This window comes from Acomys minous (genome assembly GCF_964271855.1).
Source record: "Acomys minous genome assembly, chromosome: 7".
Classification (NCBI taxonomy): domain Eukaryota; kingdom Metazoa; phylum Chordata; class Mammalia; order Rodentia; family Muridae; genus Acomys; species Acomys minous.
The window spans coordinates 65,735,667-65,762,635 of NC_140488.1; the positions used below are offsets into that span (position 1 = coordinate 65,735,667).

Here is a 26,969-nt window from a genome sequence, read left to right on the forward strand (position 1 = left end):
TGATAACAAGAAATACTGCTTTGGGATAGTATAAAAATTTCATGCTTCCATGCATTGCTACTGAGAAGATTCAATTCATCAAATTTATTACACATATGAACTTGCTTGAACTGTTCTCCTTATTACTTTAATATTAAATAGTTTTGTTAGAGTTTATCAACAAAAATTATGTCCTTTAAAATATTATAAATAATATTCCAGGCTGTCAGTCTTATCAAACATTACTTTTGCCTTTGGTAGTTTTTGGTAATGACTTAAAATAAAAAACCTAGACTTCTTAAAGAGATATCGTGAATATTTCTTCTACATACTATATGTTACATATAATGAAACAATTTTCTTTCTTCAGAAAAATCTACTACTATTATGTTTTAATTAACATTGGCTAATACTTTTTTACTAATGCTAAAATGTTAGCCTTCCATAAACAGGGAAAGGATACTTTTCCAATCTTATATTGTATTATACCACATTTCTGAAACACTAGACTATCTAGTTCTCTAAGTATTATAAAAATAGTGTGTATATATGTATGTGTGTGTACATATGTATGTACATACAGATGTGTGCATAAAATAAAGCAATAAATGATACATTACAATTGAAAGAAAATCTAGTGTTAATATTAGGATAACTGTTTCTTTACCAAAACCAAGAACTGATTTTTAGCTATTACCATTAAATAAACTGACACACCTTACTAAGGTAAAAACAAATAAAAGGCAGGCATAAAATAATTTTCATTAAGAAAAATATTAATCGGAACAAGAAAAATATGAAAAAACATTTCAACTACATATCTCATAATTTAAAATTCCATTTGTATAGACATAGACTATTACTGGCATGAAAGTAAATTTTTACAGCCCAAAATAAAAAAGCTAACCTAGAGTCAGAGGACAACTTTTAGAAGATTAGCATCATTTTTGTTCTATGAATATAAATTCCAGCATTTAAGGAATATTAAATAATTAAAGTATCTAATTCATTATATTTCTTTTTTTGTGAAAATATAACTTTGAAGAACTTGAAAGTTTCCCAGAGAAGCAGAAGAGAATCCTTTAAAAGTATCTATTCAGAAAAACAAGACTTAACCTGAAATTAAGGAAAATATTCTATTAGAAAGCTAATTATGGGAACTGGCGAGATGGCTCAAAAGTTAAGAGCACTGACTGCTCTTCCAAAAGTCCTGAGTTCAATTCCCAGCAACTACATGGTGCCTCACAATCATCTATAAGGTGATCAGATGCCTTCAGTTGTACATGCAGGCAGAGCATTGTATAGATAATAATAAATAAAATCTTTTTTAAAAGCTAATTATGTGGTTAACTTTCCTTTCTGGAATATTTGTTTCTATTATAACTTACAAAATAGAAATGTGCAATTCAAGGGAATTCTTTTTAAAAATCTTGAAATATGGTGATTTTTTTCTTTGTCCTTCAGTGATGAACTATGTCCACCAGCAAAGGCAAAGGCACTATTTTTCCATTGCCTACTAATAATGGAACAAATAACCATGACAATATTAAATAAAAATTCCACCTGATATAAAAAGAGTGTATGTGTGTGTGTTTAATGCATGCCACATAAATTATAATGCAGTATAATGTGAGATAGAAAGCATAATTATTAAAAATAAAGTATTTCTGGAGTGATGACTTATTTTTTTTATCTTTTATTCTTCTCTCATTCTTTATATCCTGACCACACTTTCTCCTGCCTCCACTCTTTACAGTTCCTCCCTGCATCTGCCCTCTTCCCAGATCAACTTCTCTGTTTTACTATGAAAAACACTCTCATATCATGGCTGAATGTGGTAACACCATAGGAATTAAAGGGTCCTAAGCATAGGCAAAAGTGTCAGAGACAAGACCCTCCTCCCACAATTATATCAAGCTACACAACCATACAACATATATGAAGAGTACCGAGCTCAGATGTATGCAGGCTCCCTGATTTCTGCTTCAGTCTCTGTGAGCCCTGCTTAGTTGATTCTGTGGGTCTTAGTTGATTGTCGTGTCCTCAAACCCTCTGGCTCCTACAATCTTCACACACACCCTCTTTTCTTCTGTGGTATTCTCCTAGCTCCACCTAATGTTTGGCTGTGGGTCTCTGCACCTGCTCCCATCCATTGCTGGATGAAGCCTCTCTGATGATAACTGGAATAGGTACTCATTTATCATGAATTCTGTTTTGCATCATGATAACAACTAAGAGATATGATAAGGATTAAAGCCTTGTTTGAAAGCTACAAAACAGAACATCTCCTAAATGTACTGCTTGAGAGCTAGTATGCCTGCTGCCAAGTCTGTCAACCTGAGTTTGATCACTGAGACCTATATGTGGAAGTGAAGAACCAACTCTCAAGGTTGTCCTCAGACCTCCACAGGCACACCACAGCATTCCCATGCACATATACACATAAATGAATACACAACAAAACAAAATGTGATGCTTGGATCATCTTATCTGGGATATGCTGGATACACAAAACTGCATAATTATACACCAAGTATAGCTGATAAATCAAATTTACATTGAGGATGCTCATTTTTAAAGTGAATCTGATGTGGGCCAATCAGCTGCCTGTTCTTCTTCAAAATGGCCTTCAAAGACCTTCAAAAAGAAATCCTCTAGCCTTCAAGAAAGAATGAGCTTTTGTTTCCCCAGTGTTGCCCTCTGCTTTGCAGAGAGCATTTCATGTTTAATTTTGAGATTATAAAATTATAAAAGTCCTCTCCAAAACATAGACTTGTACCTCTCCTTGCTTTCCTTCAAATTTATTACTTCATTTTCCAATATTACATGCTTGTATGCATCTGTATATGTGCATACACATATAATGCTAGATAATCTGAACTGTGTATAATGTTACCTGCATTTATTTTTTGGGGTGGTTGGCCACTTGGTATTGGATAAACAATTAGTGTATTCTTCACTGGGGAAGAATATTTTCCTGCTCTCAACATTCCTTAGTTGCTTGTGGTTCTTTGTATAGGGTTCATACCTATACAATATCCTATGCACTCTGGCATTTCTGCTGGTGTCATCTTGTACAGCTCATGTTTGGCCAGTCATATTAGCGAGATTTTATGGAGATAGCTTCTAGCTGCTAGGAGGCACAATGCCATGTCAACTGATTAATCATCTTCCTAGATTTTTTTCTGCCTGCTATTCCACAAAATCTCTGAGCTTTAAGTGTAGAAGATGATGCTAATGAACTACATCAATAACCAGCATGTTTCTATAACGCTAAGGATGTAGCAGTGGCACACATATTGGTGGTAATGACCAGCTTTCTTTGTACTTAGGGCACATTAGACAAAGAAGGAAACCACGCCTAATACTAGAAATCAAACTACTCAGTGCTAGTGTATATTGGTGGAGAATCTACAACTGCTACTTTAGTAAACCAATATAATACCAAACAACAATATAAATATTTATCATTGTACTCCCAAATGAATGTAGTCTTCACCCTCATTAAGGAAACTTCTCTCTGCAACAGACTGGAGACCACTACAGAGAATGACAATCAACCCAAATGAAGAATTGTGAAGGCCAGTACCAATTTACAGAAGGCCTTTCTCTTTGTGTTTTTGCTGTATATGTGTGTTTCCTAACACATGGTCAAAGCCTTTCCTTACTAGTTAAATAAATGAAAATTAAATTAAATTCGATTTGAAGGTAGCATCTAAGAGCTTGATTCTCATAACTGAATGTGTATTACAATAATTTAGAGAACTTTGGAGAAATGAAAATGACCAAGTTTTATTTCATATTGAGTCTAAGATATCTGGGACTTGTGCTATTTCCCCTGCTCTGAAGGGGAAATAAAACAGACATTGGAAATAGATGAAAAGGTGGAAGAGAGAGTGTGGGGAGGGGAAAGATGGTGGGGACCAGGTGTGGGAAAGTAGAGGTCAGAGGTAGTAGGGCTGGAAGAGAGTGGGAAGCCAATGGAGGAGTATTTCTGGGACAAGCTTGAGACTTGAATCAGCATAAGCACTTGCGAGGATACAGGATGAATCTAGCTGAGATTCCTAGCAGTGGGGGGTTAAAGGAGACTGACCTGGTCACCCACTATAGCCAGGCATGACTTCCAATAGAGAGCAGGGGATACCAACCCATCCACAAAACTTTTAACCCTAAATTTACCATGCCTACAAGATGGGCAGCGATAAAGATGTAGCAGCAATTGAGGAAACGGCTAACCAATGACTGGCCCAACTTGAGACCCACTCCATGGGAGAGAGCCAACCCCTGACTCTATTAATAATACTATGCTATGCTTGAAGACTTGGGACAAGCTAACTGTTTTCTGAGAAGCTCCATCCAGCAGCGATCAAAACAGATGCTGAGACTCACAGCCAAACTTTAGACAGAGATCTGGAAATCTTGTGGAAGAGTTGAGGGAAGGACAAAGGGACCCAAAGGAAACAAGAACTCTACAAGAAGACCAACAGAGTCTACTAACCTAGGTTCATGGGAGCTCACAGAGATTAAACCACCAACCTAAGTGCATCCATAGACTTGACCTAGGCCCCCTATACGCATGAAGCTGATGGGCAGCTCAGTCTTCATGTAGGTCCCTTAGGAACTGGAGCAGAGGATATCACTGAAATGGACACAGTTGCCTGGTATTGGATCACTTTCCCCTGGCTTGGCAGCCTTGTCAGGCCTCAGTGAAAGAGGATGCCCTTAGTCTTGATGCAACATGAAGTGGCAGGGCAGGATACCATATGGTGATGGTGGTGGTGGGCTCCCATCTCTGAGAAGGGGAGAGGCAATGAGGGAAAAGGGTGGGAGAGTGGGACTAGGAAGAGAGGAGGAAGGGAATTGGGATCTGTATGTAATGTGAATAAGTTAATTATACAGAAAAATATCTGTGGTCAGGGCTGATTATCACTTTTTTTATTTCTCAGGCAATTGTTATATGCACTTAGAAATGAAATCAAAATTTCGGAATAAGTCTTAGGAAGAAAGTTGTGTTAAATCCTTTATGTGATTCTTTCAAATTTTATGATTTTAGGACTACTCCTGTAGAAATGTTTCATCTTTTCTATGAGAAAAGCTTCATGCCTCACTAATGATTGACTGAACTACTACCGTGCTTTTAAATCATTTTTCTCAAAAGAGGCGCAGAGAAAAGATGGAGACTTTTCGTTTTCTGATCAGTAATTCTAGAAATACCATGAGAGTATTTTCAATCAAGCTTTCTTAGTTTTCACTTAAGGTCAAGATGATGACTGATTGTTCAAAAGCTATGACTTTTTAACAAGCTTTATTCGTTTCTTACAAGCTTGTTCAAAGGACAGAATTTCTTCTCTACTTTCTACGACAAATGTGCTTATTTCTACAACAAGAAACTTAGTTCTGTTCATATAAATGGCATTTTTCTCTAATCTCTTCAGCTCCGAAAACATTCCAGAATTGTTTAGCATGTAAAACACTATGTACTACTTGGTTTAGATTGAGTTTTACTTTAACTTCTTCATGGATCACAACAACAGACTTATTATTAAATAGAAAAATGTAACCTCTAGCTTTTTCTGAACCATATTATAGTATTTAAACTCGACTGTAAATGAAAAACAGTAATAGAAAGAATAATTTAATAAATTGAGAAGGTATGATATCAACATTTTCTAATATAAAGTGAAACATCTCTGTTTAGGGACAGGTTCTACCAAGTTATTTTATAAAATCTGTAGATGTTGTAAAGAAGAGAAAATAATATTAGTGATCTGCTAGTCTTCTAAGTTCTGTATTGCTTTGAATCCTAAATTAGAGCTCTTTAAAGATTTCATACAGATGCAATCCCCTATGACAAAAGTGAAGTGATGTGATCTACACATACTTTTTCAAATATTGTAGGCTTTCTCTGACATAAGTTTGTGGTTACTCAATATAAACATCTGGTTAATCTTGGTAAATTCTTTAAGAACTATTGTACAAATATTCCTGAATGTTATGCTAAATGAGACAGGATAAAAAGGAGGAATAGGGGAATGGTAGAATTACATTGACTTTTTCTTCTTTCCTTTAAAAAGTAATTTAACTGTGATAAAAATAAATCCTTTGTAATTTAACCTTCCTTAAACTTTTAGAAAAAGTTAATTCTGAGACAGTTAAAACTAAAAATATTATCTGATCTTTAGTATTGCTTAATCAGTGTGAATTGAGTTAGAGCTTTGGAATGAAAGATTTGAATTAGAAAATTGTTTTCTAGAGACAGAAATGATTGAATTTTCATTTAGTGCAGTGATTCTCATTCAAAAGTGGTTTTGAACATATTTTCAGACATTTTTTATCATATTACAATATCAAAACAATTTCTACTCAACAGAATATTTTCGGACCCAAAATACTAATAGTGCTGAAACTGAAAAGTTTTGGCATGTATCAATACAATATGCTTTCAAAATATTGACTGGGCTTGCTACCTAGTGTATCTTTCATGAGCCATTTTCCTCTGACATACACAATGCTATCTTGGGGGGAATCAGCTTTGTCCCCATTTGAAGGAGAATGGACTTGATGATGGTTTATTTTGCAACAGAGAGTGGAAGATAGGGCAGTAGATTCTTTGTTGAATATTTAGCTGTTCCCTACCACCTGGAAACTCTTCATGCCTATTGGGGGAGTAGCTAGAGTATATAGAGACCAGGCAGTATTAGGAGGGTGCTAGAGTATATAGAGGCCAGAGAAGAGATTAGTGCTTCCATCTATACTGCTGCAGGGAAGCCCTCATCTTTGCTGGGTAAGGATTTTCAGGTGTGTCTAGTTGGGAAGGAGTGCCCACACCCTGTAAATAACCTCTCATTTATGCTCTTTTCTGTAAGAAAGCCTGATAAATTCACTGGGTTTCCTAGAGTGAACTTTGGCAGAATTGTGCATTGATTTGTTTGTGGGACATTAAAAAGCTTTACTCCTCCCTGTGGGAAGGAACTTTAGTATCAGCATCTTACCATTAACTAGTCTTTTAGAATTGATACTCCACAGTTGTATGGGGAGCACGGAATGACTATGACATGAACTCTGGTGTCCCCCTATTTGACCACTTCCCCTTAGTAGGGAGGCCTGCTGGCACTCAGAGAAAGGGTAAGCAGGATACCAGGATGAGACATGATAGGCTGTGATCTTATAGTGGGGGAGGAGGTCCCCTTCTGTCACAGATCTAGGGGAAGGGAATAGGATAAAAATGGAAGGGAAGGGGAATGGGAAGATACAAGTGAGGGGATAATAATTGAGATGTAATCTGAATAAACTATTTAAATAAAATTTAAAAAATAGAATTGATACTAAATAGCTAATTTCATTCAACCATTAATTAATATTAAAGTAGCAGGCATTAGCGAATATGCCCATTTAATCTTCTGAGACCTTAATCACAGGCTAATCAGCTGCTCCTTGGTTTCTTTACTTATGAAAATAAGTATAGTAAACATGTCTTGTGGAGCTGTAAGATACTGGTTAAATTAATATACACAAAATGGATGGTATGTGGCAAGTGCACTATGGCATTCATATGACTAACAGTTGAATGGAGCAATGCTCCACAATCATTACTGCTTAACTTCCAAGGAAGTAGAGCAGAGTAAAGAGTGGCTTCAGAAAATGTTCAGGATTTATGTATATCTCCACATTATTAGTGCCTTTGGAGTGGGGTTGGGGTAAACCAGGATGTAAGTACAATTTTTGGAGCTTACTTTTCAAGTAGTATGTAAGTACTTGCACAAAGAATGACAGTGTTAATAAATTGGTGAATACCTGCTATTTAATATTAATTTTTAGTTGAAGAAAAATAGCTATTAAATGTAATATCTCCAAAATGAAGCCATAAATTACCATTGTCTTGTGGCTATTATTATGCTTATGTATGAGCACTGGTATGAGAGTCAGACACTTTATAACATTTGAAATAGCAATCAAGGTTGAATAATCTTCTGAACATAACTTCCTTTCTCCATGCTTTTGCTCCTTTATATGTTAAGTGAGGCAGAAAAACTACATATTCTTTAGGGACATTTTCATATAAGACTCACTGGTCCAAACATATAAAGGTTGGCTTTAGTGCATCTGAACCCATACCTTTTAAAGCCCTCTTTCTAAAAAACAAACAAACAAACAGCCTGATATTCTCATTTTAAAGGTGTTTGACCCTATTGTAGAGCAGAAATTACATGTTCACTTTCCTAGTATATATCAGTACATAACATATAGTAGGGTTTACCATATGAGCTCCTGAAAATGATATGTGAGACTGTGTCTACTTTTAAAGAGTGATTTCAATACCAATAGTTTCGATTGGGATGGACAACAATGGAAAGGAAAAAATATAGCGAGGGATAAATTATTGTAAAGACAAGTTTGAAAAGTTATATGGAAATCAATGACTGTAGAAGCTTCCATACATGCACACTCATCGAATTCAAATGACATCATTCTACAAAGGACAAACATCCCCTGTCCTGTTTACAACAGAGACTGACAGATAAAAAGCTAAGTGCTAGGATTGAGTCACAGTGGAAGTTGTTGGTCACTGAGTTCCCACAGAGAACTAAACATTACAAACTATTGCTATTTCTCTTGGATACCCTCCAGAACTTGACAGTAAGACCCTATTGCTAAGCTATCACATACTTAGGCCATAAAACATGTAGAAAACATGATAGTTCAAACTTGGAAGATTCATTCCTACTGGCTACCTTTCATAGTATTGGAAGGTACTTCATATGCTACCAGAGGATAAAAGTTATCACCAATCATACCTATCTATATGAATCCTGCAAGCTACAATAGTGAATGGCCTGGCAAAACACACCCACTGGTGAAGAGTGACATGAATATCATAGGAATAACCAAACACTTCTAATTGGATTAAAGTCCAACTTTGCAAGATAAAAGCCACCCCTGGCATCATTACTAAGCCAAAAACATATAACTGAGATAGGAAAGAACATACTACTACTATGCTGCTAAATGGAAACAGTATTAAACTGACCTCTAATGAATTATTGTTATACCATGGATTGATGCATTTTCCAACCCTATCTGAGAAGCTCCTATATGCAGTAGAGAGTGATTATCACAGATGCCCATTTAACGAAGGTATAGAAAATAAGAGACCTCAGAATTTCCAACCCTATATAGAACACCAACACTGCAATTTACCCACCATTGCCCATCAATCATTACAGAAGAAAGGGCAGGAAGACTGTAAGAAAAATAGATGGTGGGTTCCTACAAGGAACACAGTAGTTCATTTGCACATATAAACTTAACAGTAGTTAAGCAAAATACACAAGACTTGTGAAAGTTTAACAATCCAGACCAAAGAAAAGAATGGAGAGAAAAGTTAGGCATGGTGTTATTGGCAACTCTTAGATGCTGGGAGAAAAATATTCTCTAAGAATGTATCCCCTATTAAGTTGGCCATGGTTCAGTGGAAGACTGAATATCCAGGAATATTTTGGTACCATAAATTAGTTTTGATTAGCAAAAATAAAGACAAAAATTTCAGTGAGTAGGAAAGACAGTTAGGTCTGGGAAAAGTTGGAGAAAATGAGGTGAATATGAACAAATAACATGCTCATAAATATTTTAAAGCCTATAAAGCCCTTTCTGGCATATATGGACTTAATAATAGACAATGATATTCCCACCTCTCATCCAGGCACCCATTTGTATGATACTTAAGAAGCTATAAAAAAAAGAATGTCCAAAATTCTAGATAAAATGCACAAAAATAGCTTGGAATTCTTGTAGGTACAATCCTGGAAGACTGTAAATGATATAATAAATTTTTAAATAACTTGTCATATTTAACCATTTAATTACAATATTAAGGAACTGTTCAATGATAATGAATTATGAAACCTTCAGAAAAATGAAATTATTTTACATGTTATTTGTGATATTTTTAAGTAATGAATTTTTAAAAATTAATACTTTAAAGACTTAGCCAAAAATATGTCATGGAATTTTGGTGCCCATTAAAAGAATATAATAGACTCTTAAAAGCAGGACAGAGTAATTTGAGGATGGAAGATTTATTAAAATGGTAATTTTATAATTGCCTACAAATGCAAATAACTCAAGCAACACACACATACACACACACAGACATGCATGCAAACACACATGCATACACACATGCACACACACACACACAAATAAACAAACACTAAAAAAAAACAAGGACATGACTTGTTCTATACCCACATAAATGAGGCTGCATTTCTATACTTCCCTGGTCCACTTCAAGTTAAATGTGGCTATGAGGCATAGTGTAACTAATAAGATGTGAATAGAACCAATGAGTATCTTCTCTGGTTGGAAATTAAATGCATAAATCTACATATTTCCTTTTTTGACTCATAATTCCATAAGTCTGCATTGAAAAGGATCGCCTATCAGGATAGATCACTGAGATAAATCCCTTTGTGAAACAGCTTTTTAAAAATCTTTGTCAACTTTTAAGCTTAGACTCAGAAAACTAAATCCTATCAGCCAAATTTGGCCCACCACCTGTTTAATAGTGCTCATGAGCTAAGACTATTGTTTTACCTTTAAGTGGGGCTGAAGATATCAGAAATCTATTCTATGGTAGTTAAAGTTATGAGAGTCAATTTTCAGTTTTTGGATATATATATATATACAATAATTATATATATATATATTCCTACTATTTCCATGTTATAATACAACTAAAAAGTTGAGAAAGTACAAAAGAGAACTTATATATTATTTCAGAAAGTGGAAAAATTTTATACTTTTAATATCATACTTTTAAACAAAAGAAGAGTATGTATTGTTACTATATAACAAGGCAAAATACTATATAGCTGTGCCTAAATACTTGCTGTGCCTAAAGAAAAGGTGATATCGCTAAATCTAATTCCTTATGAAATATTCCAAAATCACAAGAAAAACAGTAAAATAAAATAGAAAATTTAATGTCGTATTTAATCCCAACAGAATTTCTTAGTAAAAACAAAATAAAATAAAATTAAATCTCCAACTACAGTAAGTTTGTAAATGACTCATTTGTAGTAGAACCAAAGAGAACTACTTATTACTGGACAGTTAATTATCTCATATACAAGTAAAATAAATGTGATCAGAGTTGATCAAAAATTGAGAAATTTTGGAGCAATGTCAATAGCTAACTAAGAAATAAGCATAATCATTTCAAGTATTTTCTTGGCTTCTTATGAGTTAATGGATATTATAAAACTGTTCAGTTGTTGAAATTTATATAATCAGTCAAAGCTGAGTTTAAAGTAAAGGAAAATTACACAAACAACAGGCAAGATTCTCAAATTAAGAAAACAGTAATTCAATAAGGCTTAAACAGGAATTAACTCAGATGTGTTAAAATGGAGTTAACAAAAATATATGTGGGCAGAAAACAGTTTAATTGGATGAATTTAGCAAGCTCAGGAAAATATATATGCTATGAAAAACCTTTGATTTTTATGTTTTTATTCATGCTGAAGTAATTATTACAGGAAATATTTGGATTTATCATGTGTTATAGATCCAGGGAAATCAACAAATATAGTTATTCACTTTAGTGGAATTAACATTTCATTTGTGGTTTTCTTGTTAGAAAGTCAATCTTAGTTTTATTGTATGTGTTTTACACTTGGTGCCAATATTGTTATTTTTCTGAATGGAAAGAATTGTTTACAAAACTTTATCAAAAAGTAATTGGGAATTAACTTTTACTGATGATACTGAAATGCATAATGAATTTAACCCAAATTAAAAAAGAAACGTTTTTGGAGAAACATAGTATTAGTTATCTCAATGACTGAGACTGTTTGACTCACAAATAATGTGAAAATCTCTCTCTCTCCCTCTCTCTCTCTCTCTCTCTCTCTCCCTCTCCCTCTCCCTCTCCCTCTCCCTCTCCCTCTCCCTCTCCCTCTCCCTCTCCCTCTCCCCCTCCCTCCCTCCCTCCCTCCCTCCCTCCCTCCCTCCCTCTCTCTCTCTCTCTCTCTCTCTCTCTCTCTCTCTCTCTCTCTCTCTCTCTCACACACACACACACACACACACACACAACTGACCAAATTAAGAGCAAGTAGTGAGATAATTTTCCCACAGAAACTTGCAGTTACATTGTTGTCTGCCCAATATACTATCCTAGGAGCACATTCGGGCTTTCCATATATTTGTAAAGAAAATATAAATTTTCCAAAACATACTGAACTATGCAAGGTATGAGCTTTAATCTAAAGTTTATTTGCAAGTGATTATTTTGCAAAGCAATTTAATGCTAAAATGGCTATCAACTGTAAAATCTAATCAAGTTCTGGAAATTCATTTTCAGTTATTACTCTGCTCATTTAAACTCTTTGGCTTTTGGAATACTATCAATCCTTTGTCGAGTACATGTGATAAAAATTTTACAGTTAATCTATGTAAAGTCACATTGTATATTAGAAGAAAAGAATATTATCAATTTTGTTGATAGGTAAAACTTTGAACAGCAATTATGTTAAATGTGATTATATTAAAATGTTTAGTACTATTTTACTTATATCACAAAATATTGGAATAAATCATTTTAAATTTTATAATACAATTATGAAATGTGCTTTTATTTTTATATAAGTAATTATCTGATATCTTAAGTTGTGATTTTTGTCTGGGAGATTCTAATCTATTTACTAACTGGACATTTTCAAAAATGTTTCATGGAAAGTTGCTTTATTTTTTAAAAATATCTATTTATTTATTTATTACGTATACTGTGCTCTGCCTACATGTACACCTGCAGGCCAGAAGAGGGCACCAGATCACATTATAGATGGTTGTGACCCACCATGTGGTTGCTGGGAATTGAACTCAGGTCCTCTAGAAGAGCAGTCAGTGCTCTTAACCTCTGACCCATCTCTTCAGCCTGGCAAGTTGCTTTATGCCAATGAAATTTTTAGTGCCAAGGTTTATCTAACCACACCAGTACTAGAAGGTTTAGATTTATATGTCCTACAGTGATTGATTACTGCAGGTATTCAATATTTGTTAAATATATGAATTTAAAATAAAGGAACTGACAGATCCACTTCCACAAATTTAAACATTTTATTACTAATCTGCTATGAATTCTCTTTGAGAATATATTTCATGAAGGATATAAACAGACCAACTGTACAAGACAAACAAATAACAAACACAAGAGTTGAAAGGAAGAATTAAAACTATTTATTGCCAGTGGACATTAGAAATTGTGAAGAAAACCATTAAAAACTATTAGAACTAATATTTGAGTTAATGTTTCAAGATAAAAATCAATATACAAAATTAGTTATGTTTTTGCATGCCAGCAATGAACACTCGCTCATTTGAGTTATAAGAACTACTCTATTTAATCTAGCTTTAGAAATAAAATACTTAAAAATAAGTTTAATAAGGACATATATTAAGATTTATTTAGAAGCACTGCAAAAAAACTACTGAAAGAAATTACATAAGATCTACACAAATGGACTTATCTGCCTTATTCAAATGGATTGGAAGAATTAATGGTGATAAGATGAAAAAAAGTCATAATTTAACCACTTACTCAATGTATTTTAATTCCTTTCTTTTATTTGAACTCCTTAAAATTAATTTGGAGATGCCAAGGATACAGAGAAGTAAAGAAAATCCATAAAAACTGAACAAAAATGTTTGACTAATTCTTAAATTTACGATGGCATTGTGATGAATAACTATAAGAGGATGAGAACCACTTATCATTTTGTTAGGCAAGAAGTTAGTTCCCAGAGATAATGACAATTAGGTACTCAAAGATAATACATAAAGAACAATGTATGCGCAAGCTTAAGGCCCCGACATAGGACATAAATAAAAAGCAAAGGTCACAGTCAACTGGAATTCAATATAGACAAAATATAGACAGTGGTAGTCAACTCCAGATACACCAGCTGAGGGACATAAAAACAGATGTAAGGAACAATGGGTGATAGTAGTCTGTGCTATTTTGGTCAGATTGAAAGAAATTCAAGGTTTCACATCTGGGGACCATGTTTAGAGTTCCAGTACCCTTTCCTCTAGTATAATCTTTAGCTTCAGAGAAACTTAAATCACTATACATATTCTTTCATCTTTATACTTCTACTTATATCAGATGAATTATGGGTAAAATGAGCTTCTCAACATCCTGGTTGAAGTACAAGGAAAAGGCTCACAGTAAGAAGAGAATTATAAACTTCATTGAAACTTGTCTTTGCTACTTTGTAGGTTCTTTTTTTCCAACCCACCCCCTACCCTGTTTCCACACCTTATTACTAAATAGGAGAGAAAGAAGGCTAGATGGAGGAAGAGAGATAGGGATCCCTGAATCTAATTACTCTCTTATTGTTTCTCCTTTGAGCACAACTACTAACAAACTGCAATAACCACATACACCCACCCCACCCCACCCACTTAATAACCAACAACAACAGACAATACATATCAGGGCTCCAGCAGTTATAAACCTTCTGAAAATTTCCCAGAATTTCAAGCATCACACAGTCATAGAAAGTATCTGCAGCTGGCAAAACCATGTCTCTATTAGAGCAGAAGGCAAGCCATAGTCAGTTGCTGCAAAACAGCTCCATATTCCCACACCTCAGATTAAAACAAAAACATATTATTCTAATATTTGTGTGTTTTTTAAAGAAACCAAAATTCTAGAATTGTCACTACACATCATGCCCAGCACGATCAAGGCTGGTGCTGCTTGGCCCACTCTTTTTTCTGAGGAGTATATTATTCCTTATTACTTGCTCTATTTAAATTCTTGGCTAATTATTTTACTACTGTCTCTTCTATGAATTCTCATAAGAGTTGACTCTGCTGCTGGTGTTGAGACCAGAAGAAACAGGAGACACCCCTTATCTTCTGGTACCATGACTCAGATCAATTTTCTTTAGCAAAAAGGTAAATCAAACTAGGCTCTGCCTCTGTCAGAGACTACTATATTTCCTCTCCTGTCCTCTCCTCCATGCTTCACTCTTTTTTCTTCTCCTTTTCTCGCTACCTCAGCATTCTGCTTGCTCTGCATCTTCTCGTGTCTGGGATGACAGCATACACATAAATTTAAGAGAATCAGAAAAAAAAACAGGCATCCAGCAGGACTAGTCACTGTTAGATCACAAGTATAGAAAAGCTCTGGGAACATTTGGGGGACTCCAAGCTGCCTCCCTAGAAGAAAGATCATATACAAGAGGAATGTACACCATGGCCAAAGTGTAGCTTGAGAAGCTTGAGGGATATTTGACCTCATGCACTGCCTATTTCATTGATTAATTTCACTTTCTTTTGTAGATAGGTCATTGGGCCTGTCCTATTCCAACAAATATCTCTTTAGGCTGCATTCCAAAGAAGTGCAATAAGTTTACACAAATACCCTCAAAAGGAGACAGCATTTTCTTTTACAGTTTGACCCCAGTACCAGCTAATAAATAGATAACTAGTTTCCATTCAGACAGTTTATTCTTGTGGGAAAGCTTGCCTTAAAACTTACATACTTGACATTAGTCACAATTGTGGGAGAATAAAATTAAGTATAACTGCATATTATCAAGAAATTATTAGACAATTTAAAAAATTTAAAATATCAGATGACGGACCTCAAACTAAGAGTTCCTTTCCTAATAACTTTTAAATAGTTATCCTCTTTATTTTCATTGCTTATCTCCAAAAACTTAATTTTAATTAGTTGATTTCTTTTAATTTTTTATTTTATCTTTATTTAACACTTGCAGCTGTATATTAGAAGTTATGGAGATAAATTAAGGCTCACAGTGTGCTGTCTTCTTTTAGAGAGAATTTACTTCTGATTTTATTCACCAATAAAGAGGCAGAGCAGCTCTTAACACAATGACTGATGACACTGATTAAAAGCTGACCTTTGATATTGGTATCAGCTAGTTCTTCTATGATTTAGTGAGCATGTTGCCCATTACTGATCCCATATAAAAGCTGGCTAATCAATAATATTCTTTTTTCAGTTATAAAAGATTAATGAAAACCCTGGTCAAATGTTGGGTTCTCCTCAAACAATTTTCTCTGCCTCAGTTACTTGGCCTCTTATATGGAATGGATAAACATCTCATAATATAAAAAGCATGCCAAATATGTGTTATATGACTACTAGTTTCCCTTATACATGAGATTTGAGATTATAAAGTATACTGGTGTGATTTTGCATGATATTACACATTAAAATTTTCATGAGACTGAAAATTTTCTCTGATGCTTTTACCACAATAAAACAAGATATGGTAGTAGACTGTATTAAGAGGATCGTTAGAAACATGACTCTTTTCTGATATCAATAGAGAAAATAGGTATTGGATAGAAGGCTCAGTGGTTCAAAGTGTTTACTATTCTTGCAGATGACCTGAGTTCAATTTCTAGTGCCAGCATCATATAGCACACAACCACCTATAACTCTAGCTCCAATGGGAACTGATAACTCTGGCCTCCATGAATGCTTGTGTTTACATATACAAACACAAATGTGTACATAATAAAAATATTTATAGAATAGAGAAATAAGTTGGCCCATAGTTAGCCCTACACTTAATGATCTTTTCTTATTTACTGCCATCTGAAGAAGAAATTTCATCTTGCCAAAACTTGTAAGAAGGATAAGGAGATTATAACAGTCATTATATTTATACCATAGAATAATATTTGCCAAGCATTAACTACTGTGTAAGTATGAGCTATAATTATTAGAAATTCTCATGTGTAACCAAACTTCAAGCAATTTTCTAAGAGACAAATAAAATACATATGGAAAAACAGCAGTGATGATGACACTTTTTTGGCATGTTCAATCATTGTTCTCAGCCTCCAGGCACACACCCCCCAAAAAGCAGGATCTCACCATGCTACTCAAGTTGGCTTTGAACTCCCTAGCTGAGGTGTTCCTCTTGCCTCAGTAAGCCAAATAGCTGGATCCACAAGAATAGATCGCCATGCCCAGATGACCACCAAACATTTATTTGACAACTACGTATGAACATTATGCCAGCAATCTTAATATAAAATGATACAGGATAAAAATTGGCCTTCGGAGGTTTAAAATCCAGTTAGCACATCATATAAACTTTAAAATCAGAATATTTTACCTAAGTATCTCATTTTTTTAAACTCTGAAGAAAACAATTTTGTCTTATTTGTTTTTTCTCTTTTAGGCATCCTAGAATGTTTACATATAAGAAAGATTTCAAATGATTGTGAAGTGAAAATAAACCAATAAGCCACAGTATGCCAATTCATGGTTCACCTTCCACAAATTAATTTTTAATTACTTAATTCATCTTTGCTTCTGTGTGCTCTTTATTCAATAATGGTCACCATGTATCTGAATTTAATGGCTAATGGAACTATAAAAAGAGATGGTGCCATGTTTAACAGACTACTGGAGAGACAGATGCATGAATGGAAGTTTATATAAATAAATGAATCAGTTATTGCTTAAAAAGAGACTATATTTGAATAATAGGAGAAGCTATGGTAAATTCTAGGTGGAACAGATAGTATGATTAAAAGCTTAACACTGAATGAAATAAACAAAAATTGTAAGTAGAAATGATTAAAACATTTTGATGCCAATGTTTTAAATTATTGTAAAAAGAAGGTGAAAGATTGACCAAGTTGTCGTTTTTGTTTGTTTGTTTTGTTTTGTTTTTCAAGACAAAGTTTCTCTGTGTAGACTTTGCTGTCTTGAACTCACTTTGTAGACCAGTCTGGCCTGGTCTACAGAGATCAGCCTGCTTCTGCCTCATGGAGTGCTGGGATTACAGGCATGTACCACCATGCACTGAAAGTTGGTTATTGTTTAATATTTCCTTTCTCTTAATTACTCACTACATAAATTATTAATTATATAAAGGTAAAAGGAGAAAGGGCCAAATATAAACTAACTACATTATTCACAAGTAGATGAACCTTGAAAAAAAAGAAATGATTGCACTTCAAAATTATTGAATATAAGGTAAGATATAATAGGCAAAAAATATATTTATTTATTTTATGGAGAGATATTTTATGATTGAATGATAATACTAGATTATCAAGTTTCTATGATCCTTACTAGAGAACAGAGACCATTTGAAGGATTTAGACAAGTTCAATAGTTATTTTAGAAGAATCCATTAATGAGGGTAAATTCTGATACAATGGAAAAGGAATTTGAGGTGATAACTCAATTTGACCACTAAATATTCTATCTAATTATAACTAAATTTAGACCTGCATCTCAGTGTTGGCACACGAAGAGCAGTTTTTAAAAAAGAGAGTTTGTATGAATGTTAGTAAAGATAAATATACTGGGCTTGGTTAGTAAATGGAGAGGAATATGAATGGAGAACAGCACAACAAACTATGTCTTACCTGTTCAGAGTAATATTTCAGTAATGTGATATGTTTAATGAGATGATTTTTCACACTGGAAAATTCTGACATGCAATCAAATGGTGGCCTGTTAGGGAAGGGTGACAAAGAGATTCCATCAATCTGTGTTTCTTTGAATAAAGTATCTTTATTCCTCAGAAATGAAGCCTATAATTTAAAATATACAGAGGTTTTTGATAAAAAGTGAAAATACCTAAATTCTTGAACATCATACTATTATATGAAGCATGTAAGAAATTTAAGTAAATGCCAATAAATGTGGTATTTCTATGATGGCAAAAAGGGGAAGATGGTAAAATTATAGCTGGTTATAATTACTCCTGAAAAAATTTAAAGTTTGAGTAGGTTATCTTTTAATATTTCTTTTCTTTTAATTTATATACTATACAAATTACTGATTATATAAAAAATGAAAAGAAAATGGGTCAAGAATAAACGCACTATTATATGTTATATATAAATATTTCCTTCCAAAATATATAATTTATAATACATATTAATAGATTTATAAATTATATTATATATAAATATTTTCTTTATAAACACCATTGTTTTATAATATCTACTATATTATAATTACATTGTAATATAATAATTTATATTTATACTTGTACAATTATATAATTATAGTTATGTTTATAATTGTTATTATATTATTTATCTATAATATACAATAAACCTATTAATAGATTACATATTTATTTATATATATTATCCACAAATAGGTGAGCCTTGAAAATAAAAAGACAGAATTATTCATATTTTAACATAAAAAAGAATTTAAGATATCATAGCTAAATGAAAAGTTTGTGTCTTCTTATTTATGTGTAACATAGCTTTTATCCTTCTGCTACTGGGGGGCCTGCATCAGATGATAAAAATATTACTGTGTTGTGGAGAAATTACTCTCTATTTCATCTGTGTAATAGTTGTAATGTGAGGTATAACAAAGTGGTAAACTGTTTTCTTTGCACATGTAAGGCCTTATATTCAAAATTCCTCCAACAAATATCTTTCAAAATGGACAGTACTTTTTAGGTTTTTCTATAAAACATTTTTGAAAGTGCAATAGTGCTGAAATATATATGTATTTTCCCACTAGGGAACTTAAATTTTATCTTCATAAATCAGCAAGAAAAAAATTATAATCCCCTATAAATGTTTAGGAAATTACTATGACTGGTGTTTGAACAAATGCCATTTTTGAGACCTATTTCTAAAGATTGTAGTATACATAGTCAAAGACTCAAATTTAAAATTTATAATAAAAGTTTATTTAAAAGAGTTAACTAGATTGATATTTAAGCTTCAAAACTTATGTGGTAAATAGGACAATCATCTGTAACTCTGTCCAGGATATGACAAATATGGTCAAAATTCTTGAGCCATTTTCATTTCATTTCTTTCTAGACCCAAAACTTTTGAACAAGTGGAAACAACTCCATAATTCTACTTGACATCATAATTTACACCATAAACAAGGTCAATTTTTATTTACTTGAAAGCAGAATTTGGGGTAGTTATGTAGGATAAGTAGAATCTGGGGTTACTTATGAAGGATCAATGGTTCTCCATTACTATGTTGCCCCAAAATGAATTTTTGTAATTTTTCTACCTCAAATCAATGAAACAATTCATATTTTAAATGACAAATGGAAACAAAATACAGTGATATAAGTGTCACCAACAGAATCTACGGCTTCCATTTTTTTAAAAATAATACTGAAAATATCTTTTAAAATCTCAAAACTTCAATAAAATTTAAAATATATCTTATTGCTAATAACATAACATTAAAGTGATGATCTATCTTATAAGCTTATACTGCTTATGAAATCAATAGTTCATACACTGTGAGGTCATTATTAAAAGCTAAGCATCTCCAAACAAAAAGAGATACGGGAAGAAGTCAGAGAACCAGATTTTATCCTTTGAGTCATAATCATCTCATGATTTAAACTCCTGAGTTAATTTCAGTTTTCACAAAAGTTTTGTCTCTATTGTCAAAATTTCCATTGTCAAGGATTTACATATGTAAATCCTTGTTAAATAGTCAAAACAATTATCAGGACTCATTGATTGATCTGATTTTTAAAGCCTGAGCCAGGTCAAAAATAGCATGAATCACACTTTGAGAGGATATCAATATAATAATGAAAAATTGTATTTTAATTACATCATCCATGTTTTGTTTTAGAATCATAGAGAGGAGTAACAATAACAGCAATTATTTTCCCCAGAATTTAACAATTATATTCCTCTAGCTGAAATTTTGACCAGATATTTGGTAAGCAAATAAATTCAATTTGTTTAAGATCCTTTGTTTCTCTGTTTGTTTGATTAAGTGATTAAGATAATGTAGCCCTAGCAGGCCTGGAATCTGATAAGTAAACCAGTCTGGCTTCTATTTCTCCAAATCTGGAATTAAAGGCATGCATCACCATGCCTGGGCCAACATTTAATTATTATTTTGTAAATTTTCTAAATTCTTCTATAAATTTTTCAATAAATAGTAAGTCAGAAAAGGTCCAGATAAAACCTCTAAACCATATTTACTTTCTAAGAAAGCCTGAAATTTCATAATTTAAAGCAAAGAAATATAAAAATACTTAGATGTTTTATAATATGCTCAGCTTAAAATGTATCATTGTAATTTTGTAGTTTTTCATTCATAGAGATTTTGATGTGAAGATATTATATTTTAGAATATTTAGTTAATGATGAGCTTAGGAAAATATGTTGTTCAACATGAATACCTCTTATATAGTTATCACTAATCTTTTAGAATGAGTCTAAGAATCAGCGATGGTATAAAACCTTCAATACTTTCAGTTAGAATAAAGATAACACTAAAGTGATTTCCTACATTTTGTAGAGATCATTTTTTTCTGTGAAATGCAAGTAGAGCCAGACAAGTCCCTTTTAATATTACCTGGTTCCACTAATGATAGTAAATATGCCATTAAAATGGGAAATCCACCGAAAAAGACTTAATACTGATACTATGATGTGAGCTTTGTAATGAGTCTACTTTGACAAAATGGGCAAACTGAATAAAGTGAATTATTTGTTTAGCAGCTTATATCCACTTGGGAGACCCTTTTACTATTACTCCATCTTACAACTAACTTTATGGCCAATAAAATTTTCTCAAATTTGCTCCTTAAATTCAGATTATCACAGAATATTTGCTTTTTGGGTATGTTTCCTGTGCTTGCTTGCTTTCAGCTATTTTGTTTATAATACGCTCAAATATAGAGTAAAAAAAACTGAGTTTGTCAAATTTCCTATGACATTATTTAAAGTTTCTTTGAACTACTATGAAAATTTTGTGTTCATTCCTTGTTTATGTGAATAAGTTTGTTTCTCAATAAAATATTAGTTACAAAAGATAAATGATTCAGCAAGAGAACATGTAATATAAACTTGTATAAAAGTAGCATGACTTCTTACTGGTATACAGCTCACTGTTAGTGGAAGCAAACAGCCTAGGAATTTGTGAGATGTTTGCTTGTACTTAGAAGAAATAATTAATTACAGTTGCTAGTAAAAAAAAAACTATGGAAATATGCATACTAATATTTTAACTAAATGATACTTCCTAAACAAAACTATTTAACTAGTCTTTTCTTATTAACACAAGATTTTAGAAACATGACTATCGTATGTTAACTAAAAGTTCATAGTTTAATACACAAAGAAAGAGCATTTTTACTGCAAAAAGTCAGATATGATCCTTCAGAAGTTTGGTGTAACTCTTCAAAGACTGTATAAAACTAAATTTTTTAAAGTATGAATGGAATTTAATCTACAAAGAGAACTCAAAGGGAATCATTATTTTAAAAAATATTACTTTTGTTAAATGAATTGTAAAAGTCAGATAGTAGAATGCTTCTTGATTTAAAGGGGACCATGTCAGTATTTTGTACATCCTAGAGAGACATCAATAAAATGCCCATAAACATCTTTGAAAAGAAAGGTGGAAATACAATCAATTCCAAACCTAAGATTTATGAGAAGAAATGAAGAAGAAAATACAACCGTGTCATGGCTTTAAATATCAAATATTAGGAAATTACCTTTCCAGAATGTTTAATATCATGTTGACAGTATTAACCAGTTCAAGAGTAGCTGTAAGAATGCTATATGGTGGCTGTTCAATAGTGCCATGTAGACTACGTGCCAATCTTCTTTCCGATATTGTGGCAAGAACACAATCAATAGCATGCTCAAGTTGTTCACTTTCTTTTCCAAATCTGGTAGGCATCTTTTTGATATTCTGAAATTAAAGTAGGAGTTTGGGCGCAAGAAATGAAGCAGTATTTTTCCAGCACATTATAAAAATGGAATAGGTCCAATATCAACATCATATAGCCAAAATGTCATATGAATGAGGCAAAATTACAATCAAGTACTTTACAGCGTTTAGACACTTTTCTAGTTATAGCTATATCATACATGGCAGCCACCACAAAAAGAGCATGAATACAATAATGTTCAGTCATTGTAATACTAATGTAATTTTAGAATGTGACAAAAATTACTTAACTACAATTAATATCTATTAATTCTTATACTGACTTTTTATTTTTTGATTTATTTTCTGATAATACATAAACTGTTGAGGAGACAGGCCGTACAACAGTTATTTTATACTTTAAATAGATTTTGTACAGATCTAAGGTACAGAAAAATGGATTTAGTTTCCATTCCTGTTAAAGTGTTAGTAATTTTGTATAGACTATTACGAAGACAGATAATTTAAACAACATGTACAGAATAAAAATTCTTAATTGGGTTTTGGTACTTAAATGCATCACATAAATGTGATTTGCATTAACATATATACACACACTGTCTGTCATCCATCATATTTTTATTCAGAGCCTCATAAAACACCTATTAGAAACAAACACAGACTCTAGATGAGAGAAGCATGGGAGAATAGCAAAGTAGAAGGATCCAGAGGGTCCTAGAAACCTACAAGTAGAACATTATGATAGGTAGATTTGGGCCCAGGGGTCCCGCTCAAACTAAGGCACCAGCCAAGGACAATACAGGCAGTAAACCTTAAACCCCTACCCAGATCTAGCCAATGGACAGAACACTCTCCACAGTAGAGTGGAGAGTGGGATATGACTTTCTCACATACTCTGGTGCCTCACCCTTGACCATGTCCCCTGGAGGGGGAGACCTGGTGGCACTCAGAGGAAGGACAGCAGGTTACCAAGAAGAGACTTGATACCCTATGAACATATACAGGGGGAGGTAATCCCCGTCAGGAACAGTCATAGGGGAGGGGAATAAGGGGAAAATGGGAGGGAGGGAAGAATGGGAGGATACAAGGGATGGGATAACCATTGAGAAGTAACAAGAATAAATTAATAAAAAATTAAAAAAAAAACAAGCACAGAGTTGAAATAATGGCTCCATATGGCCTCTACCTTAAGAAACATAACTCTAATTTCCATAAATAATGTCAAAATAAAAATGTTTAATAAATGCTGAGAAAATCTATTTAAAAGTAATTTCTCTTTTAGTCTTTCAAATTCTTGGGATCGGGGATCTTTTATTATTCAAGAAACAAGCTTATGAAATATTTTGTCCTGAGTCCAATACAAATTATATGGAATTGATATTTGCTGGATTGTTATGAAACCAAATAAGCAGGTACAAATCTTTTCAATTATTGTTTCTAAGGAATCATCTATTATGTCACACATTTAAGTTTTTACTTTAGTAATCCAATTTAATATCAATGTTCATTTTTAAAACTCTTCTTACACATCTCAGATATTTAAGCAGTATCTATCTCATATGCATGAATTTCCTTTACATAAGCGATTTAATAAAGTATGATGCTACTGTGGATAATTTTCTATCTTTGAAAGGAGTGTGCAATATGAGAAAGAATGTACTAGAAAATGAAGGATTCTACTTTTTTCATCTGCAAATGTCAGCATGAAATTTGCATCAATACAAAATGTACAAATAAAAATCATTAGCATGTATTATTTCTTTCTAACTGTACATCCCTAATTCATTTCTGTACTATAAACTTAATCAAAAGCTTAAGCCTGAAGAGGCCACAGGTGTTAGACAGAAATCTACTGAGCTTTTTATAAATCAACACATAGATAAGCTATATTCTAAATGTTTATGTTTATACCCATAGACTAGTGCTGCTCTCAGCCTTAGTCAGAGAAACTTCTTGTTGTAGTGGGTGCTTATTAATGCAGAAACCCAGAACTGGTCAAAATGCTGAGCAAACAAGAATTAGTGACAGTTGGGTGTTCAACTATAAACAAGAAGCCATTTTACTTTCACATGGAACTATTTTTTTCCTCCCTTCACATTTATTGTTTCTGTCTTCTGTTTACTTTTGCCTTATCAATTTTTGCCATTGTTTCAATACTAATAGCTATCCCTATGCTTCCTATTTCCCTTCTATTCATACTTTAACTTTTATTTTAACAAGCTGTGTTGTTCTATTCCTCTAAAGTCACTGAAGTTCAAAGTACATTGTTTATAAAATCTATGTTTTCATAGAGAGCTTATATATTAATTGTGGATGCTTTTGAAGCTGGTTCTTCTATTAGGGTTGGGTTGAAAATTGTGACAAATGCCAAGAGCATTCTGGATTAGAGTTTAGATATTAAACTACACCCACATTTCAGTAGGGAACAAGGTTACCTTAGTCCTATAACAGTTTACTCCCACATAAAATTTTTAAAGAGTTCAATTTAAAGAACATGGGTGACTAAAATGTTAAAACAAAAGAATCCAGCCAATAGCCTAGTCCTAGCTGTATACATTCCAATGAAGAAACATATAAGAAAATCAAGACAACATGAGACCTCCAGAAACTGTCAATTCCACAAAAACGGATTCCAAGACAGTGGATTAGATTTAAAAAATTAAGAATTCAAAAGAAAGATTATAAGAAGACATGAAAAAAATTCTGAATAAATTCAAGTACAATATAAATAGTTGAATAAAATAAATCAATATCAAATATGAGGAAGGAAACTAGAAAAAATAAAATTGAAATTTTATAAATGAAATTTTCAGTAAGTTAATAAAAATTGAATGGAATTGTTCTTTAAGGGAATGCACCAAGTGGAAGACAGAATACTGGGACATAAAGAGGAGCTATATAAATTATAACATTGCATCAATAGAGACATAATATTGATTCAATAATAAATATAATAATCAGAAAGTACAAAGCAACTGATTTCCATGGAATGCCACAAAAAAACAAGCCAAAACAAAAACAAAACACCAAAAAAAAAAAAAACATTAAAAACCAAGTGTTTGAAGAGGACATCCTCTAACAAGATAAGACTCTTAATAGAGGGAGGGGAACACCAAGCAACCCATAATAACTTCAACCCAAAATTTACCCTGTATACAAGATGTGCAGGGATAATCATACAGCAGATAGAGCAGAGATTGAGGGAATGTACAACCAATGCCCACCCCAACCCAAGACCCATGCCATGGAAGACAGCCAGCCCCTGGCACTATTAAAAATACTCTGCTATGCTTGCAGACATGTACAGTACTGATGTGACTTGATAAGCTGGGGTAGATGAGAAGGGGCTCCTACTTTTTGAGGAATAGGGAAGGAGAGAGGAGAGAGAAGAAGGGAAGGTGGTACTGGGAGGAGAGAAGTGTTGGGGCTTTAACCAGGATATAAAGTGAATAATTTTTAAATTTCTTAAATAAATAATAGTCTAGAACCCCAGGTAAGTCTGCCTTTCCATGCACCCTCAACCACCCAATCTCCACCCCGAGATTACTAACACTTTCTCAGTGCAAACCCAGCCTACCATCATCCACTCCTCCTCTCCTCATCACCATATTTCAGCCCACAACTCCATAGGAAGGCCCCTGCTCAACAAGAGGCCATAATGGCCACCGAAACCTCAGGTAAGCTGCCACCTGATGGGCTGCCCCTATGGGTACACCTATGGGCTGTACCTGTCCAGGCCAACCTAAGAAGCCTTCCCCTCCTCGTCACCATAGCCATGTCCTGAATTCAGCAGAGGCACTCTGTTTGGTCAAAGTACACACTGTTGACCACCATAACTGTAGGTAGCTCACTGCCCAAGCACTGTCCAACTCAGTGCCCACACAGCATACTCTCAATTGTTCTACCCCTCCAAATCATCATTTCCATGCCCCAACTTCTGCCAAAATCAGAGTCCATGCAGATCAGCAGAATTCCAGCCCCCAACTCTTGCTGAAATCCCCAGCTTGACCAGAAACTACCCCAGCCATCAGAAGTCCAGCCCCTAGTTCAGTGACCCGCTACTCAACCACAGGCCACTGTGTCTAGAAGACCAGAAAGGAAACGGAAATCAAGGAACAAAACACTGATTAGATGGCCAAGGACCAGAAGTAACATACTCTAGAGACCCGGGATTGAACCAAACACAATGGACAAAAAGTCATTGAAATGATTCCTAATGATATTCTGATATACCCACAGATTAGTGCCTAGTACAGTTATCATCAGTACAGTTGCAACTGAT

The 26,969-nt window shown here is 33.5% G+C and overlaps 1 protein-coding gene across 3 annotated transcripts in view; it reads right to left on the reverse strand.

The window, feature by feature from the left end:
- Window positions 1–26,969, reverse strand: part of LOC311601646 (uncharacterized protein) — a 339,815-nt gene that overhangs the window by 248,167 nt on the left and 64,679 nt on the right. For all 3 annotated transcript variants that reach the window (XM_084789248.1, XM_084789247.1, XM_084789246.1), the window contains exons 6-7: window positions 22,509–22,708; window positions 18,409–18,496 (exon numbers count right to left, since the gene is read on the reverse strand). In XM_084789248.1, the coding sequence (XP_084645374.1) occupies window positions 18,409–18,496; window positions 22,509–22,708 (288 nt within the window). The remainder of the gene's footprint in view (window positions 1–18,408; window positions 18,497–22,508; window positions 22,709–26,969) is intronic.